This window comes from Tyto alba, unplaced genomic scaffold (assembly GCF_018691265.1).
Source record: "Tyto alba isolate M040663 unplaced genomic scaffold, T.alba_DEE_v4.0 Super-Scaffold_21, whole genome shotgun sequence".
Taxonomy (NCBI): Eukaryota; Metazoa; Chordata; class Aves; order Strigiformes; family Tytonidae; genus Tyto; species Tyto alba.
This window is the reverse complement of record NW_024881295.1, coordinates 4,272,340-4,293,028: the sequence shown is the minus strand read 5'-3', so window position 1 is coordinate 4,293,028 and position 20,689 is coordinate 4,272,340. Positions and strand designations below refer to the sequence as shown.

The 20,689-nt window shown below is 41.4% G+C and overlaps 1 protein-coding gene across 1 annotated transcript; it reads left to right on the top strand.

Moving 5' to 3' along the window:
- The first annotated feature begins 7,312 nt into the window (after positions 1-7,312).
- On the top strand, positions 7,313-20,402 carry KLHL42 (kelch like family member 42). Its single transcript, XM_032995057.2, has 3 exons — positions 7,313-8,208; positions 15,457-15,650; positions 19,549-20,402. Exons 1-3 carry the CDS (start codon positions 7,313-7,315, stop codon positions 19,998-20,000), a joined length of 1,542 nt encoding a protein of 513 aa, XP_032850948.2. The 3' UTR covers positions 20,001-20,402.
- The last annotated feature ends 287 nt before the right edge of the window (positions 20,403-20,689 follow it).

Here is a 20,689-nt window from a genome sequence, read left to right as displayed (position 1 = left end):
GAGCTTCCTAGCACAAAGGATTCATCATCAGGCATTAACTCTTTTTTTGCCAAATGTAAACAAAAGCAGACATTTTTTCCCATATGAAGTAACAGATATATACTGATATTTGGAACTGTATTTAGCTTATACGAAATATATGGTTCTGGTACTCAGAATATGTACAGACCAGAAAGAGGATCTATGTAGTAGAGGAAAGCATTCCCGAAAAGGACTAAAAATGCCAAGGCTTTGATTCTATAGTCAGATCGGCACATCTAAAACTCCACTGTACATTGGCTTTGTTCATGGGTCCTCTGTTGTCCACGCTGTTACTGTCCCGTGCTTCTCTGCTGAATGTGTCGAGGTCCCCTCGCTGCCCTAATGGAGGAGGACAGCCAACGTCCTGGGTCGGGCTGCAGCTCGGGCGCTGATGCTGTCTGAACATCTATGGCAGACAGCGGTGCTAGTTGGTATGTCCCCGCCAAGGCTAGTGCCTCGCTTTGGTAGTTTCTCCTTTCTTCTGCTCTGTCAGTGGTGACTGAGCCGGTGTGATCAGAGGCACACATCCCTTATGTAGACGCAGACTAGACAAGAGAGGACGGCCCAGCCTGCGTCCAGTGTGGGAAGAGACCGGTTCTAACCGTGTAAAGCACTTCTTCTCTGCTACAGTTAAAGTCAAACCTGTTAGCTTAAATCATCTGTGGTTTAGGTTGTCGGTGACAGAGCAGTTGAAAGATAACAGCTACCTGCTGAGAAGTCAGACTGAAGCCCGCAGTTTCCCAGGTGAGGTGTGAACATGTCTGTGTCCTCCTTTGAACATCGGTAAGCTTATTTAATCAAATGTGCAGCATAATCCCATGCGACATCAGCCCTAATAATCTCCACTGAAGCCAGTGGAGCTCTGTGCCCGTGTCGTGCTTCATCTGAATAAATTGAATTGCAGGCCTATGTTGAAATCATCTTTATCTCATTTTTCTTAGATATGTACATCTGTTTTCCCTTTATTGCAGCAGTGTTAAGGTCAAAATTTTACCTAAGTATTTTGTTAATGCCAGAATATGTTGCTGTAACTCTATTATAGTATAGAAGTTATAGAATACTAATGTAATGAATCATGAAATAATGAAATGTAAGTACTTTGAAAAAAATATCAAAGAAAATCTTTTTGATGGTATTGAAATACTGCGCTCACTTTCTTTCTCCTTTAAAAATTCCTTGAAATCAAAACACTCTTGCAAAATATCCAACAAAACAGCATTTTTTGAGAGATTCGTTTTGTCAAAAACAGCTATTAGTGGTCAGATTTTGGTTTGGATCAATACATTAAATTTTTAATGAATCTGACCTTCTCCAAGGTTTGGGACAGTTGGGTCCAAGACTCTGGTTTCAGCCCCATCCCAGCAACATGGTAAAAAGAGGTAAAATATTACAGTTCCTGTTCCTGGGACTTTGTGCAAACCATTTTTTAAACCCTTGTTTCAAAGGGGCTGCCAGGCCCTGAGATTCTCTCTGAGCCTGGCTTCAGACTAATTCTGGTAAAACCTCTGCGTGAAAGCTGGAATCTGTGTTTTCAAACAAAGAGCAACAAATGTCTTGGCCAGATTGAATTTATACAAATATAAATCTACTGGCATACATATAAACTTGAGCTAAGGTTTATGACAAAAGGTGCAATGTTTAGCAAACACTAATGAATGAATGCTGATTTATGACAGAACATGAAACTAGGCAAAGGAATGGAGTTTCAATATTGTGATGAATTTTATACAGCGGAATCCTTAGTGGAAGTTTTCCATGTGGATTACCATTCATCTTACCTAGTTATTATGTACTAAAATTCAGCTCTGCCTGTCTGCACCAGGATTTAAAAATATACACTGTTTTAAAAGCACCCAGTTTACTCTCATCTAGACAGAGCTGAGCTACGCAAGAAAATTCTGTCCGGGGATGCAAGATGCATTTGTGCAGAACAAACACCCCTAACAAGAGGTTCAGCAGCTGGCAGAGCACTCCAGCAGCCTGATCCCTTTCAGGTTTTGTCAGGGAACGCTTATTTTACCTGAGAGAGTTTCAAGGAAATTTCTCACTGGGTCTTTGGCATAGAAATTGCAACGGATTGAATGCCATTGTACCAATTTACACACTCATGCCTCCATTCTGCTGTCCAGTGACCGAACCTCCTCGTGATCCACAGAGAATGCCCACTAGCACACAGACTATTGGAGCAGAGAGAGCTCAGTAGCACACACTTTAATATTAATCACTTGTTGAATTTGAGTACAGCAGGAATAAGTTAAGTACTTGCTAATAAATAGTCAGTATTCAAAAAAAAAAAATACCATTCCAGGTATTTTTTACAGCAGTGTTGCAACGTACATTTGTTGCAAGGAATAAAGATTGAATAGTACATCAAAAGCATAAAAAATAAACAGAAAATGATAAGGACTAAAGTCTAAACAAGTGATTTTAGAAATAGGAGTGCTTTTTGGGGGGGAATAGCATCACTAATGGCATTGGGTAAGAACTGTTCTGTTTGGCTGCGAATCTGAAAAAATAAATTACCTTTATTTAGCAGCTCATCCTTCACAAATGATAGAGATTTCATTTGAAATAAAATTATGCTTCAGTCAGTTCCTCTCAGAAATGCCAAGATCCTTTAGAACACTGATATTTTTAATGCTGAAATACTGCAGGATATTTCCTATGTTCCACAGATGCTTACTTTGTATCCTGTGACAAGGAAAATACTAAACAATGGCAGCAGTTGGTGAATCCTTTCCAAAAGACTAATTCCTCTCTTGAGTAATTCCACTATTACTCAATACACAGTTCCCTGGCAGTACAGTACAATTCCCTGGCGTCTCAGAGGGAAGAATGTGGCACTTTATATTTTATTTTAGATAGCATGTATATTTTAAATATCCCCTGATTTGGTTCCAGTTCACATTTTAGACTAATAAGGCTGAAAGGAATTCAAATTTTCCTTTGTTTTTTTCCCTCTATGTGGTCCTTTCCTTAGAGCAATCAGGTTGGTGTTACTTTCTGGTTCTCATGTATTATCCATGTGCCTGTGTTGAATGAAGAGAAGGTTTGCCTAAAACAAACACAAAACCACTGCAGTCTTTCTTTAGGCACTGTCCTGGTGCTTAAGGGTTTGGTTCTCTTCTGCCGCAACTTTTTTGTGTGATCTTGGGTTAGACCCACGAAGAAATTCAGGCTAAAATTCACGTAGATGTAAACCAGGTTTCCTGCCAAGAAAAGCATTTGTCATTCTGATTCCCAGTCACTGGTACTTCTGTGACCCGCCTTTGCTGCATCTCGTGAGCTTACCAGTCTAGAGACCCCTCCTGCTTACCACACAAAGCCATGGAGTGGTCCACGGAGGAAAAACAAGTGGCCATGGTTTTCTAAGTAAACGTAAGCAGTGCTAAATACTAAGTAAACGTAAGCAGTGCTAGTGAATCTGAAGTGTAAGCAGGCTTCAGTCTCAGCAGTCTGAGCAGACTTGCACCAGCCCTGTACACATCCCCTTGCCAGTCAGGAAGCACGAGCCGAGTTCCAGCAAAACAGAGAGTGTTACTTCTGTCTAGTTATCTCTGGATTTGCTTTTCCTATCTTCGTAGCAGTAGCTCCTCCTGATTCTCTGTGTTTCCTTGCCTTTGCTATGCTGGGAAAGTCAGAGGGCTATAGAAATGTATGCCCAGAGAAAGGGTCAGAAGCTTAGGTTTACTGTATCATGGTTGAATGGTCTATTACAATGTAGCTGCTGTATAAAAGAGTTTCTTCCATTTCCAAGTCTCTCTAAAAGAAAAGAGCGATCTCTCTTCAGCCTTGGAAATAATTCAGGCATGAACTACATGAAAATAGTTCAGGCACCAAGCACAGGAAAAAGTGTCTAGACTGTGAATCCCAAGCAGAAATGACCATCTCAACTCTAGAGTGAGAGCCCTTATTGACACTCTCTGGTGCCTTCCCGCTCCATTTGTTGGCACTTGAGAATCCTTTTCCTTGAGATAAATTTGTCTCTCGGGCACTGTAAAGAGAGACCTGGGCTACCTAAAACAGCTTGAAGATTTTGCTCCAGAAGCCAAACTCTAAAAGCCAGGTATTGAGAATCTGAGCATATTTACCCTTGTCTTCCTCTCTGTGTAAATGTCTTGTTCTTCAGGGTATGTTCTTTTATCACGCACTCACTCAATATCTACCATGATGCAGACTTGTTTTCATGTTGTTTCATCCTTCAGCATGTTCTTAAAGATTGACAGATGGTCTTTCATATTTGTTTCAAAGATCATGAGAGTCTTTTATGGCTCTTAACTCCAGATTTTGACTTTGTAGCTCTAGCACTAGAGTTCCATTTTTAACTCTGGAAAATACATTTCTTACTCTCTTAAGATCAACCAAGATAATTGCTGGTGAAACCGCAAGACGTTTTCTTTGATTCCAGTATAATAATATGTATTATTGATATTAGCATAAAACAGTACAGCTGTGGACTGGGAAACAGATGAAATTATCTCTACAAATATCGAACAAAAAGGTAGTCCTTGCCCTGCTGCATTTGCACTGTAAGTACTATATAAGCACACCATACAGACTGACTAATTAGCATAGTAAAAAAACAAGGGAACTGTCCTGTCAGCATGCTCTGACAAAATACAATTGCCCGGTCCTAAGCCTGGATAAAGCACGGATAACTGACAATCAGCCTAGTAAAAACAATAGGTTAAGGAAACAGATTTAGACTTTTTGCAAAAGTGGCCATTCAACAAAGTGTACTGCTGACCCCTTGTGCATGTGACAGCTTCTGATGAAAGCTATAGAATTCAGTGCTCTCGAAAGTTGGCTGGCAGGAAGAAAACACTCGTTAGCTCATGACAGAACTGATCCAGTCTATTAAAAATTTCATGGACTATGAGGAAGATGTACAGGAAATCCTTGGCAGGGTGGCAGGTGCAGGCACAGAGGCAACAGGAGGACACATAAGGCAACAGAAGAAATAGTCCATCTATCCAGGCTGCCGTGTCAACACTTTGAGGGAACACAACTTATCATAATTGACTACATGGAAAAGGTCACTCACCAATTAGGAGACAGCTTACCGATACATCAAACATATGAGACTCCAAAACAGATGTCTAAAGATGGCAGTTGTTCCACTGTTTTGGCAACCATACTGTATTCCAACAGCGGAGCTTAATGGCCACAACAGACACGAGCTCTCTGTTTACCTCTGGAGTATAAATGATTACAGTTGCTTGAAATGTCTGCCTATGGGAATTAAAGTACAAGAAGGAAATATGGGTTGGACTCCTACTGAAGTGGTAAGACACTTGTGTGTGATGATCTTTTTAAGGCTGGACCAGAGGCAGAAAAAAAATAGCCAGTGCTCAAGCTCAAGCTTCAGCCAGGTGTAAGAAACTCAAAAAGCCAAATGACGCAGTGCTTCATCAAGAACAGAGGACAAGAAAGTGGAATTTGAAAATGAATTAAATATTGAGGAAGAATGAAAGAGGAACACAAAATAAGTGAACAGTAAAACTCATTAGTAGTAAAGAAAAAATTAGAGGTATTGGTGACCTAGCAAGCGACTGAGGCTGCTGAAGAGAGCTCTTTGGAACTGGCTGAAATCCTATATGAAAGGATTTCAGAACAAGAAACGGGCAATTCAAAATCAAGATGATGAAAATGCTTTGAAGTGAGGTGGTAAACAAAAATGCATAGAAATCTACCTGACCTCAGCAAATGGTTTTATAAAAGTCAGCAGAAAAGAACACCGGTAACTCTGAGATTGACATTCATGACAACTGTATGGGCTAGCATTAAGAAGCTGAAGATCAACAAAGCAGTGAGGATCACCACAGAGGAAATGCTAAAAAGCAAACAACCCTGTCATCCTTTATTAAAGAAAAAAAAAAAAAAAAAAAAAAAAAAAAAAAAAAAAAGAAAGAAACAGCATACTACCCCTCTGAAGAGTTTTAATAGTTGGGGGAAATGATCCCTTCCAAGTAGTGGAAATAGGGAGTTGTCTGAAAACTGAAAACCTAAGCGGTCTGCAATAACTGGAGTTCAGTCACATTATTGCTAAAGGGAAAGATTACCAATGGTCTGCAATACACGAGGTAAAGCAAATATCTTTATAAAGATAAAAAATATAAAATATATTTTAAAAGTCTTTATGTTAAGCATCATCATATAGGAATACACAGAATGGCAGACTTCCTCATCCCCTTCAACATTTTTTTTTTTTTTTTAAAGGACTGTCATTATGTTTCAAGAATGTAACAAGGCAAACCGCAAAACAATCACTTTATCTGTGCCGGAGATGCTCAGTTGTTACTTTGCTCTTTCCCTGTTCAGGTCAAACAAACTCAGAGCCCTGGTATGTAGATCACTCTCATGAATAACATAATGTCCTATTCCAGGAACTTAGTTTAAATAGAGAAGGTAGAGTAGCAGAACAGGTTATGTAGTATCTTTATAGGCCAAACCAAGAGCTGAGACACCAAGGGACTCATGCAGGAGGAATCAGGAAAGGTCACAGCAGAATTACGTTCCTAAATCCTACTGCTACACCGGCCGTGCGAGGCGATCCTTTTCTTTTGGTTGTTTTTTTTTTGTCAGTGAATGCCACAGTGTCGATGCCCCAGCATCGGGCTGACTGCAGCGCTCCCTCCTCCGCTCTGGATACGCACGAATATATGTACACATATCATACTTTACACATACCATAATTTTTTTTTATTTTTTATTTTTTTTCCTTTCGCCCTGCGTGCGTGGATGCCAGTTTTGCGGCGCGTTGTGCCCCCCGGGCCGGGCTCTGGGCCTTTCTGATCGTGTCCCTGACACGCACATAAACTTCACCCCCCCCCCCCCCGCCCCGGGCCCGGCTGGGTGAGGCGGGTGCCCTGCAGCGCCGTTTGGCGCCGACGGCCCCGGCGGGCAGCGCCTGAGCGCTCGCTCAACATTGCCTTTTTAGGGCCTTTTTTTCCTTTCCTCTCTCTCTCTCTCTTTTTTTTTTTTTTTTTTTTTTTTTTTTTTTTTTTTTTTTTAACTTTCCTTCCCCTTCTTCGCTCCTTGCAGGGACGGAGCGGCAGCGTCTCCTCCTCCCACCCCTCCTTCCCTCCCTCCCAGCCGCCCCCCCCCCCGCCCCTCCGCGGCGGAGCCCGGCCCGGCTCGGCCCTGCCCGGCTCGGCCCTGCCCGGCTCAGCCCGGCCCGGCCCGGCCCCGCTCCGCTCCTCCCAGCGGCAGCGGCCGGCGGGGCGGAGGAGGGGCCTGCCCGCAGCCGGCAGCGGCCGGGCCGAGGTGCGGGCAGGGGAGGGGGCGAGCCATGTCCCTGGCGGAACGGCGGCGGCGGGAGGAAGAGGAGGGGGAAGGGGAAGAAGGGGCTGGGGCCGGTGCGGGGGGGGACGAGGTGGTGCAGATCCGGCTGGGGGACAAGCGCTACCCGGTGTCCAAGAGGAAGCTGATCGAGCAGAGTGACTATTTCCGAGCCCTCTACCGCTCGGGCATGCGGGAGGCAGGGCAGGGCCAGGAGGAGCAGCTGCTGCGCGGGGGGCTGAGCGCCCTGGGGCTGGAGCTGGTGCTGGACTTCATCAACACCTCCTGCCTGGCCAGGCTGGAGCGGGAGGAGGGGGGCGACGAGGAGCCCCCGTTGCTGGAGGAGCTGGTGGAGGCCGCTTCCTACCTGCAGGTCACCCCTTTGCTCCGGCTGCTCCTCTCCCAGGTGAGGCTGGGCAACTGCTTCGAGCTGCACCGCCTGGCTCAGGTCTACGGTCTCCAGGACTTGCACGACGCCTGCCTAGACTTCATGGCCACCCATTACCATCAGGTGCTGCGCAGGCCCGATGCCCGGCCGCATCTCCTCCTGCCCCACGCTCTCCAGCAGCACTTGAGGGAGAGGCGGATGAGGGGCACCGCCACCCTCGTGGCCATCGGGGACTTCGTGGGTGCCTCCTCCCTGGGCCTGCCCCCCGGCTCTCACCCTCAGGTGGAAGCCCCCTGGTCTATGCTGAGGTACGATGAGGAAGCGCAGAGGTGGCTGCCCCTGGCCAACAACCTGCCCCCTGACCTGGTGAACGTCCGAGGCTACGGGTCGGCGATGCTGGACAACTACCTGTTCATCGTTGGGGGCTACAGGATCACCAGCCAGGAGATTTCAGCTGCCCATTGTTACAACCCTTGCCTAAACGAATGGAGTCAGCTGGCTTCAATGAACCAGAAGAGGTAACGCTTGCTCCCTGAAATACACGTGTGTCCATGTATATTGTCAAAATACAAAAAAATGTCACATGGTGTTGACGGGACTCAGCGTTACGAGAAGTGATTCAGACCCGTCTCTGTGCCGTGAATCACCCGCGTCTCTTGCATCCCGTGGTGGGAAGGACCGCAGTGCTTGGCGGAGGGTTGGCAGCACGCCGCCCGGCAGGCCTGGCAAACCTTGCCTCTGCCATCAGCAGTCACCCCGCCGCAGCACAGCGCTGCTGCCGCTCTCCTGCTCAGGGGCCCCTCGGCATGGCGCCGGGAGCTGCTGGGGCAAGGGGAGCCTGAGGGGGATGGGACTTCGTTGCGTAAATGCTGGTGGTTGAGGGCTCAGCTGTGGGAGGACGCGAGCTGGGCGTCAGCAGAGGAGGACTGTGCTACAGCCCTCCGCCACGTGTGAGCCTTCACCTTGGTGTGAAACCGTGGGGGGGGCCCCACTTCTCGCTTAAATTGTAGCAGACAAGGAGCCGGCCTCTCCAAACACCCATCTCGCTGATCGTATAAATCCTCTTTGAAATAACAAATATTTTAAAAAAAATACCCGAAGATAAAATTCTTCCCCTACTTTGTGGTATATTTTAACTCTAGTACTGTGACAGGTTTTCCTGCACTTAGCAGGGATGTACAACCTATCAGAGCTGGGGATGGCTGAAAAAATTTAGCTGGAGCAATTTTTCATTGGTTTGTGCTTTCACAAAAATCTGAATATTTTGTAGACCTGTGTTTCAGAGAAATATTCACCAGAAAAACGTCAGCAAGATTGTGAGAAATTTCTCACTTTATAAGAATATTTGGATCTAGGAATCTCATCGTTTTGACCATTTTGCTTTACCCTTTTAAATTGTTTGTTTGACATTTATGTTTAAGTTAGTATTCAGAAACACTCTTATAATTTACATTTGAAAGAATAATAGAGAGATAGCCCAAGAGGGGGACCCAAGAACAGAGGCCATTTCCCTGACCAAAGTTGTGGCTGCTCTACCTTAATCATGCTGCAGAGTTATCAAAGCCTGTTACATGTTTCTGTTATCCAATGTGAATTTACTCATTGTTTCCTTTTTAGAAAAAGTGTTTAAATTTTTATCTTCTCTATGTGAAAAAGAGCAACTAAGGAGGCCAAAATTCACTGTAGAATGAAAATTCTCTTCTCCATCCAGTAAATTCAAAGAGTATGCAGAGACGCAAACCACTGGCATAAATGCTTTGTATCTGGGTAATAAAACTACAGTTTCTATTCCAGTCTCTGTTTAGCTTTTGCCAGCTAAAATCCCTCAAAACAGGAGTTTGACCTAAAATTAGTCCTTTCTCATTTCACCTTTTTTTTTCCCCACTTCCTGTATCGTTGTGAGAATTTCACTGAAATTATTGCCTCCATAATCAGTCATTGGAATTGATCAAAATCTTTTTTTTTTTTTTTTTTTCAGTATTTCTGGCTTCTTTGAACAGTGTTGTGAAAAATTTCATCTGTAAAATGAGTGTTTAGCTTTTAAACACTTCAACCACCTTTTCTTACAGACCTATTTCTTAGAGACTGAGCCTATAAACAGTCTTCAGTGAGGTGGCTGTGGGAACTGAGATGTTTTAGCGGGCCTCACTTCGGCAGCCTTGCCTGTGTGAGCACAACTGAGAGCACATTGGCCTTGGTAGAAAGGATGATGGGGTCAGCCCACACAGCATCTCCTATGGAAATTAACTTAAACATAGAAGTCCCACGTTGATCAAGTTACAAGCATTGGCACTGGTCTGTGTGATGTGTATAGCAAGAGAGATGTTATGTGCGATGATTCTGCAGCATAGCAAATGAGGGCTTTTTAAAAAATGCTTTTTTTGGGGCCCTTTTTTTACTTTATGACCTGACTGTTCAAACTGTAGATCAGGCTATTTGCCCTCACACTTTGCCTTTTTTTCTGGGATATGTAACCATTGCATCTGAAATAAACACATGGATATTTTCTCCTTATATTACCGTTTTCAACTGCACTGCCGTGCCAACTTAATCTTGAAGCCCATCACAGATGACAGCAAGTTATTCCTTAGCGTAGAATTTCACATTGGCCATTTACTGCAGAAAAGAGCACATGAATGGATATTTTTGGAATAGTCTCTATTCTTACATTTCATGGTAGTTATTGCAGGCCAAAAAGAACCTGGTATTATGTCTGCCCCTAGACTGCAAGGTAGCAGCAAGTGAATATTTTGCTCCCTGAATGATAATCAGGGGAAGCTTCTTTCATGGAAATTGCTGACCCCTTCACAAAACATGTTTCTGACTTTAACATCTTCACGTTCAATAACTGAAGTTATCAATTATTATTTTTTCTGTCTGACATAACATTTCAGCTCTCTGATGACCTGCTTGACGTTTTGTGGCCAGAATGCAGGAAGGGATGGCCTGTGCCCTAGGAGCCAAGAACAAGGGAGATTTTTAGGGTTGGGGATTTTACATTCAACACCAACAGCATTGATGCCTGTCTTCTGCCCACATGTGCTGCAGTTAGATCTGCAGTTGGCTCCACATTGTATTTTTAGTTTGTTATGCTGTAGTAAAATAAGCAGGGTAGTTACCCAGTGTGCTGCTTAGAATTTACAGTCTTGTGACTATCTGCCAAGTGAATTTATGTCAGCTGATATAATTGCATGCCATGGATTAATTTTTTACGTACCTTGAGGGAGGGTTCTACTTCCCATTGAAGATGATTTGACTTCAGACAACAGAGTATCTGCATTTGGTCTATATGAATGGATGCATATGTTGGCCTCAAGGGAAGGCTGAGGAGTTACAGAAGTATTTGCGCTGATTTGCTGTTAATATAAGAAGTTCTCTGCCCTCAACAAACCTTGTAAATTCTATGATATTTTTATCTTTAATTTTTTCCATTGTATTGCGTCTATATTACAAATATAGAATCCCAGGATGCTGGGATTCTCTACACATGCATAGATGAAATAGTCGCAGTTTACTTGTAAGTAGGAAACAAAAGCCATTAGATGTATACTGAATACTTAGCAGTCATTCTGGTTTCGGTTATAGCTGCTAGCTTTCTTTCTAGATGTAGAGGTCTTATTACTTTAGTTTCAAGTTTGTTCACAATAGTTAACTCCTGTATATTATTATTGTGATGCCCAAATTAGCTTGAGAAAGTGTTGTTCCCTGTTTATGCATACACGAGGGAGATAAAATAATTTGCTCAGGCTCGTATAGAAAGCCTGTAACTGAGCCTGGAACTTCTCATTACCTGAGGGCTAAATCTGGTGCTGGTCACAAATAGTCCACAACAGATCACAGTTTCTAGATCTTTTCTAGATCTAGAGATACTGCTGTACTTGGCATAGTGTCCTCAGAGAATGACCTGGACTTTTTTGTGGAAGAAACTTCATGTAAGGGTTGCCAAGGACGATTTGTGTTTTTGGGGGACAAGAAGGTAACAAAGCACGTTGGGGACTATTCAAGTAATGCCCTTGAATACCTTTCCATAGTTTTCTTTAAATTGATGCTATCAGTTGAGATTTGCTATTTTAAAATAATACACTCATAGGATTTCTATTGCATGTGCCAGTTACAGCTGTATGTTCCACTTTTATTTTCCTTCAGAACCTTCCTACTCATGGCAGGTAAATATTCCGTGCTTGGAAGACACTTGTAAGCCCCTGGCTGGGATTATACACATGCACGTGGAACATGGGTTTTTGTGAGCAATCTGTGCCTGAACTGCTGCCACTCTGAGGACTCTTACAAGAATATAGGAGAGGATGCTCCTGGGAAATGGTAGTGGTTTATCAAACCTTCTCTTTCTGTGTTTTTTAATATTTTTTTTTTCACTCAAATTCCTCTATATTGGGGGAAAATAGACTTTTCAAAAATTTTGAAATTAGAAGTATTAATCATATTTATCACAAATATGTGCTTCCAAAGCTAAATGTTGAATGCAGTGTGCTCTGCAGACTCATACGAGGAATGCAAAAAAAGTAGTTTCTGCAAAAAAGGTAAAATGCTTTGGAATTGCCTTTGTAACTGCTTTCATGATTCTTTGCCTCTGCTGTAAATGCTTTAACTGTAGAATAAAGAAGTCATCAGATTTATGAGAAATTTTAAGGTTAAAGTTGATCATTTTGCAGGAAGGAACTACAAGTTAGTTAGTCCAAGCCTCCTGTTCTACAGCAGGACCAATCTTACCTTGCAAATACACATGTAGCTTATTCTTGAAACCCTCCAGCAGTGTAGATTACAACCTCATTCCTCCCAGGTAACTTGTTCTCATGTTTAGCTGCCCTTCTGATCAGGAAGTCCTCTCTAATATCTATGCCTGCTTTTTCTTCTTGTATACTAAATGCATGATATCTGCCAGCAAAGAAGAAGAAAAATGCTTGCTGTCCTCTTTGGAAACACTTTCATAGCGGTCTCCTACAGATACGTCTGTGGCCGTTAATACAATCCAGAACAATGTAGGTTTTTTTGGAAGTTGTTGAATGTTGCTATGCTCCCTGACCCCTAGCCTTCAACATTTATGCATTATATTTTTCCTCCTTTGTGCATATAGTGCTTTGCACTTGTCTTTATGGAATGAAAAATGTATTTTGAACTGTGGTAAAACCCCACAGCTTGCTCTTACTTGTGTTCCTGGGGTTCCTTTCAGAGGAAACAAGGGACATCAGAAGACAGCTCATATCTGGTCTTGCCCCAGTAGGAAGGGTACGCACTAGGCCTGGCACTTGGAAAGTACTTTTGATCCCCCAAGTTTAGATAACTCACTGGTGTGAGTGGAGTTATATCGCAGTTGCATCTGACGGACTGTTCAGCTCTATTGTTTCCAAGCTGTAGTCCATGGAACAGTTGTTAGTTGTGGAGAGCTGGCTGGTTGCTCAATGTTTGCTTTCCTTGTTTCCAGCTGCTCCAACACATTAAAAGAGTGTAAAAATACACTAAATATTTCCTAATGTTCACTCTCCGTAAAAACACCTGCCGTTACTGGCTTGGAAAGGTGAATGGCAGAAGTTTTTCATAACATACTGAGCCATTGTCCAAACCTTCATATAAAGTGTGCTGGTGGATACTTATGGCTATTTTTGAATAAAATGAACCTTACAGTTAATGTGTTCCATAAATCTGAAATACTTCCACTAAATGTCATCCATTTTAACAAGTGTTGGAAGTGGTTAAATGACTGCCACAAAGGAACGTGGCCTCCTAGAATAACTGAAGTTGAAAGCTGTGCTGTACATCTTTCAGCAGATAGTTTTCCCTGTGCTGCAAGAAACAATCCAGTGATGCAAAGGCCATCAAGCAAAAACTGGATAAATTACCTCCCTTCAGACAAAATAGTAAGAGGCTACAATTGGGTAACTAGAGAAGCACGTATTAATTAGAAAACCTGAATTCTTGGATGTTCTGACATTACACACTTGTTTAGTTAATACACATCCTCTGTGACAGAACTTTTAGCATGTTTAAGAAGTGGCTGGAAGATCTTAGAATAGGGAAACGCTATCTGTGTGCATGTGAACTCATTTATAAGCCCAAAATCCTGCACCATCTCCATCACAGGCACTGTTACAGACTTTCTAACATATTTTAGATTTTAAAGGATTGCTTAGAAAATGCACTTACATTTTGTGGTTTTGTCCCTTTGTTAACTTGTGGATTTTTTTTTCCACCACAACTTTTAGAACAGGTACATTGCTTTGAAAGTCATAATGTTTTGCAAGTAATTATCCTCACTTCATATCCACTATTGATTGCCATGTTATTCTGGGTTCTCTAAGACGGAAAACATAATTGCTGTAGAGAGGAGATGAACAGAGTGACCTAATTGTAAATGTCAGCAAAAAAAAAAAAAAAAAAAAGAAGAAAAAGCAATTAATTCCTTCAAAGGAGCATTTTAGTTTCCAAAGCTATATCAGGATGACAAGAACAAAATGATTCAATCTGGAAACGAATTCTCTTTCCAAATATATTTAATAAAAAGAAATTGCGGAGCAGTCTGCTGCTAGGCAGGGTTCATTTTGTCCAGACAGAACCCTGCAAAACTACTTAGCGGTAAGTTTTGAATCTTGGATTTGTGCAAAGTGAAACTCACTTTACTGATCAGCAGGCCAAAGCAAGTCTAAAGCACCACTTCAGTTTTACAGATGTAACACAGTCCCCTGTTTGACTTTATGCTGAGCTGGTGCACTCCAATGACATTCACACATCTGGTTAATTGGGATACTGCAGAGTAAAATCGCAATTTGGCTCAGCAGTCAAGAAGGAACGACCTTTCTAGGAAACAAGACTGTTTCTGAGGAGAGGAAGAGCTCGTCTTTTATTAGACCAGCTTCCACAGCTGGAAGAAATAGCTTGAGCATGCAAGCCCTCCGTCTTCAAGTCCTCCAATTTCTTCCTACAGACTTGCACCTTTAACATACACAGACTGTGTTTCTGCCTGTTTTATGTTAGAAGTGTAAGATATAAGGCTTCCGTGCTTTGGTAATTAGAAAGTTGCCCTTTGCCATGCGTGAAATAAAACAGCATAATGGAACAGAATAAGAAATAAAAGAGCAGGGCATTGCCTGTGGAGTGCAATGGATTTTGTTCAGCTATGGGTCGAACATTAATTTACAGATATATCTTGCTTCAGTGGGACAGAGGATGTATTAGTAGTTTAATGCTGAATAAGGTACAGGAGATTCTCCCTTCTTTTGCAGAACATGGTTCAATGTGTACCACTTTAAATTTCTGGTTTTAGGGGTGTTAAAGAGATTCTCTATTACAAAGACAAGTACCCATTCTTAGGCATTCATAGAGACTTGTCTGAAATTTCTGCAATTTTAACTAAAATAGTATCCTTGACTGTGTGTACATATAATATGTTTTTCTCTACTAAAGGTACTTTACTAAAAGCCTAGTAAAAATGAGACACCTACTGAACACATTAGTTAACTGAACATTTAGAGCTCAAACTGTGACAGATTGAAATCCCAAATAAAATATTCATCAGTCTCAGCATCAACATCATTAATATCCATAATGTCTCTGACTACTGTCCTAAGTAATTACAATGCAATTACAGAATTTTGGCCTTGCACAGAGGAGTTTAGATGCTGTAATATATGAAGTGATGGTACAAGTTGTAAGGGGTGATGAGTAGGTTGGAGCATGGAGAGGAAGAACTTTCTTTCCTATATTTTTCTGTACATCTATGCAACCTGTTTCAATGCTGCAATCTTTTCTCTCAGGTCCAATTTTAAGCTTTTGGCTGTAAATGGAAAGCTCTACGCCATCGGTGGTCAATCCCTTTCCAACGTGGAGTGCTATAACCCGGAAAACGACTGGTGGAATTTTGTAGCATCCATGCCAAACCCTCTTGCAGAATTCTCAGCTTGCGAATGCAAGGGCAAGATCTACGTTATCGGAGGATACACTACACGAGGTAGAAAGCTTGCTTTTACTTTTTTTTTGGTTTCAACCTGTTTGTTTCTAAGGGCCAGATAATTTTATTCTCTTTTGCAGGAAATATTTTGAACTGATGTAGAAAGCTGCATAATACTCATTAAAATATGTAGAAATAAATCACTGGTAGAAAATAATTGACGAAACAAAAAAAAAAAATTAGCTTTGTCTTAGAGGAATCAGATTATTTTTTTTTTAGGGCCTGTCTGGACCTGGGGCTTTATTATTCTGAGGGAATGGGTACTTCAGCACCCAGCTTAGCCCTCCTTTTTTTAGATTTTGATCACACAGTAGAAAGACTGGTCTCAGGTACACTTTGTTAACTTGTAAAATAGCTGGTTTAGACTGTCAGAAGGAAAAATACGAAGAAGATACCTGCCTGCATTAGTATTTCTCATGTATTAATAGATGTCATGGTCCTTTCACTATAACATTTCAATGTTTCACGGGCAAATTCAAGCTGTAGTAAGATTTTCAGTGCTGAAATAACTTAATTGAATAAATAATCAAAAGCTTAAGCAAGAAGCAACATTTTTAACTTACTTCCTTTCTATACCCTGTTTTCTGAGGATACTGTATAAAGGGAAGGATTTAAAGTTGCATTCTCTCCTGACAATTACTTTTTCTTTATCAAGTGGAAAAGCAAGCAACTTAAAAAGAGCTTCCTTTTGTTTATTCTTTAAGCACATAGTGCCATTCTCTGGGAGGAGTACCATTTCCTCAGGGTTTTAGAAGTCAAATTTTTTTCATGTAAAATGTTCAGTTTTTACCAGGATTTCCTAAATTTAAATTCCTATCTCTAGGCCTTTCCCCACTTCATTTGACCACAGTAGGTTTTTGGTTTTGTTATTTTTTTTTTTCCAAATGGAGAATAAAATTAGAAGAGAGACCAGCTTTTACAGAGAGTACTGCAAGCAAAGCTAAACTGGCATTAGAAGAAACTGTCCCTTCTAGTGTCTGAGCAGAGTGTAGCTCTGCATCATTATAAGGTTTATAAAAGACACACTTCTACCGCACACGGTCCTTGTAATGATAAATTTCAAAACCATTTTGTCTGATCCATTCTGACCCAGAACCTGGTGGCTTCACTGAGGGAAACAAAAGATACCAGCGTGCCTGTGTCCGTGTGGAGGGCCACGCTGCGCTGTGCTCCGCAGTCTCAGTCCTCTGGTCATCCCCACTATCGGACCGGTGGGGTGCACTGTGCTCCCCGGTGTCCGGCACTAGGACTGAAAGATGTCTGGCACACAACACTTGCTGTGCTGGAGAGTCAGGCCGAAGGGGAAACACCCTTTGAGACAAGGGAGCAGAGAACGAGAAGGGTCTGAAAGAGAGTAATGAGAAGACTTGTCTCTAGAGACTGGAGCTAGGGTTTTGACTTTTTTTAACCTAGAGAAGGAAGAGATGAGAAGAAAAAGCTCTGATTTGTTTAGTAGTGCTACAGGATTATGGGAGTACCAGCCTTTCTCCTACATCCCCTGCACCTTGCAAGTTAATTTTCTGGTGCTTGTGCTGTTCTTTCTTCAGACTGCCTGCTCCTGGTGTCATGGAGAGGAAGACCAGCCATGTTGCTGATGCAGATCCTAGTCCCTTAAAATTCATTAACAAAGCATGTGTAGTCGGGATTGCTGCCCTGCGTCAAGCTCCTTATTTGGTAGTTATTACCTGTGGTTTCAACTGAAGGAGCATAGTCAGTGAGTTACCTCTTGGTTCTTTCACACCTCAGGGGATTGTCACTGACCGTCAGGCATCTGTCTTTTCCTAGGTCTTTTCCTAAAAGCTGTTTTTATTGGAAACAGCAGAGTAAAACAGTATAAAGTTCTGAGCAGTGGATAACTAGCACATTTAGGCTTATGTTTAAATCCAAGACCGTTCAGGACAACAAAATCCTGTGCTTGTTATAAATAAAGATCCGTTCCTGAACAAGGGTCTAGGAGCAGTTCTTCTGTGACGCTTTGGCTTAGGACAGCTATCAGACTTAGAAACTAGAATTTCTGCGATTGTACTGGTGATTCACCTTCCAAGTGATGCAGATGTCAGAGAGTGTTAAGGCCTAACTGTCTGAGGGATGCTGAGGTTCATTTGCCATTTCACTACATTCACTACATAAAATACATGCAGCAATTAATACGTAAATTTTTATTTTATTTAATTTTTAGTATTTTTGCATATATGTCAGTTTTGGTAGGTTTTGTGGGCTGCTTTCTTGATCTGTGTAGACCTTCCTCCTGAGTGTGCACTTTCCAAAAGATGGCAGGATCTGGAATTTCCCACTGTAAATTATAATGACACTTCCTGAAGACCCTCCTTCCAGTTCTCAGCTCTCTCTTGTGAACTTAGATCCTAATAGAAACTCAATGTCAGGCACTATAATGTTCATGTTTTGTATTGGGTTTTTTTGTTTGTTTTTTGTTTCAGTGGATATAAAAGACCCAGGCTCTGGACTGAGCAAATGAGGGCCATGTCACAATAGACTTCCATTTCATATGTCCCCACTCAAATCATAGCACTTTTTACCTGGGAAGACTACTGCTATAGATAGACACATAAACTTAACTGGGATTCACCTCCTTGTAATGAGTCAGAGAATGATACAGTGTTTGAAGACAAAGATCATCTATATGCAGAGTTTTGATCAGCAATTTCCTAGAACATTGCCATAATATTTTCTGTCCTGTTTTCCTTTATTTAAAGTGAATGAGGTATTCAAGAAGGCAATGTAAAGTAATAAGCAATGACTGAAAATCACCAGAGTGCAAGCAAATGCTATAGCAGCATCCCCCTAATCATGCTGCTAATGCATTTCATTCATCACAATCCAGTTATATTTATGGATATTTATACCCGTGCCCTTATGTAACTTGTCAATATGTCACCGTCTGCTGTTCCACTTGGGAGCTCATCTGGAGATCGTCATGCAGGATAGACTTGTAATATGGAGCAGATTTTATTAAAAGACCAGGCTGGAGTCTGCAAACCTCTTGCCAACTGCCACTTGAGTTTGGATTTAAACTCAGGTCTCCAGAGATTGAAACTGAATTTACTAGCTAATGAGTCCTGTGCGTTCTGTGTTAATTTAGTGAAGCCTTGGACACAGCCAGAGTCTCCACTGCACTGTAAATCAGGGTGGTATTGTAACAATTTCTTAGAATAACAGTATTGCAAACACATGCATCCACGGAGTTGTAACTGAAGTATAGATGTGGCTTCAGCTTTTTTCTCTGCCTCTGTCTGATGCTGGAGCATGGAGTTCCTGCTTCTTAAATGATTTTGACATTGTATGTTTCTTTTTATAGGGTACTGAACACGTGCCCTTAGGTCATCCATGCCACTTGCTGAAATGTAACCAGCTTCATGAATTTTATTCCATAAAGCTTTGATTTATGGAATGAAATGCAAAATATCAAAGTTAAGCTTGGATGATAAATCGTCACTTGACAGGCAGTAATGAAGCATACTGTCTTCATGATAATTTGTTTCATCTGTGATCACTGTTGGAGAGCAGAATATTGCTCCATTTCCCTTTTCATAAAAAATTCTTACTTATCAATCAGAGACAAAATTAAAAACATAAGTTAAAAGGTAGGGATTATTCTGCTAAAATCTGCATCCCCAGACCGTTTACATCATGTAATGTGCCAGAAGTAGCTTAATTTTTTCCCCTGCAAAGGAACAGAATGTTCAGATTTTGCTGTCAAGGGCAAAGAGTTGCAGTTCTCAATAATCAGTATTTCTTCCCTCGGCTGCTACGTTTTTGTACTGTAATACAATAGCAATCTGTAATAATGGCTGATACAGTTTGTAGGGGGGAATAATCTTCCTCCATGAGTGCCTTCTAATATATTTATTTATTTGTAAATATCTCTCCTCTGTTTCAGATAGGAATATGAACATTTTGCAGTACTGTCCCACTTCTGATTCCTGGACCAACTTTGAACATTGTGATGTCCATGTTCGCAAACAACAGATGCTCTCTGTTGAAGAAACTATATATCTGGTAGGGGGTTGTATTCATGAACTTGGACCAAACCAAAAATCCAGCCAAAGTGAGGACGTGTTAACCGTGCAGTCTTACAACATTGCTACCAAAGAATGGCTCTACCTCAAAGAGAACACATCAAAATCAGGTCTTAACTTGACTTGCACTCTCCACAATGATGGAGTCTATATATTGAGTAGGGATATTACTCTATCTACAAGCCTGGAGCACCGTGTTTTTCTTAAGTATAATATATTTACGGACAGTTGGGAGTCACTAAGACGCTTTCCAACCTTTGGACAAAACATGCTGATCTGTTCTATGTATTTGCCTGATGTGCGAGAAGTGTAACAGCATCAGGTTTTTCTTTCCAGCTCATTAATCATTCTTGGAAGAACTATCGCTCCCTCCAAATAATTCCATTTTCAGAATGTAATGTGTTTGCATAATGTAGGCATAAAATACTGATTCAACTCTTTAAAAAAGTTGCAAAGTCCAGTATTAAGAGAAATGCTTCCAGAAACACTTCTAAGATTTCAGTTTAAAAATTTTATTAATTTGGAATAAAATTTCACCAAGTATTGTTTACAGTTTAAACATAAATTTGTCATGTTGGTAACTGAGGAAGGAACTCCAAAGGCAAAACTGATCAGTCTAGTTTTATTCTCCATCTTAATAAACAGTATAGAAGATGAGCAAGAAGTATACATGGTAAAAGTGGAAATAATTCAATAAAGTAAATAATAAGTATAACAAAGATCATAAAGGGAATGATTTCTTTTAAAATACAGTTTTTACTCAAACTGTTCTGTCACGTGCACAATGTTTAAAATTGTTTATACTATCACATTTTTATCTCTTCTACAGTAACAAGTGAGATTCTCAAAGGTGCCAGCAATCGGGGTACCATCAAGAAACAAGAACTTCCCCTGAATTATTTGGAATTAAATGCTTTGCCAGGGACTGGGAGGAGTTGCCTAGAGGCTTATGATTGTTGATTGGATACTAGATGCTCCTTTAATGGAAGCATTTATTGCTGC

Coding starts and splice junctions, on each gene's coding strand:
- KLHL42 (XM_032995057.2), top strand. CDS start 7,313: ATGTCCCTGGCGGAACGGCGGCGGCGGGAGGAAGAGGAGGGGGAAGGG. Junction 8,209..15,456: donor GCTTCAATGAACCAGAAGAG/GTAACGCTTGCT, acceptor CTTTTCTCTCAG/GTCCAATTTTAAGCTTTTGG. Junction 15,651..19,548: donor CGGAGGATACACTACACGAG/GTAGAAAGCTTG, acceptor CCTCTGTTTCAG/ATAGGAATATGAACATTTTG.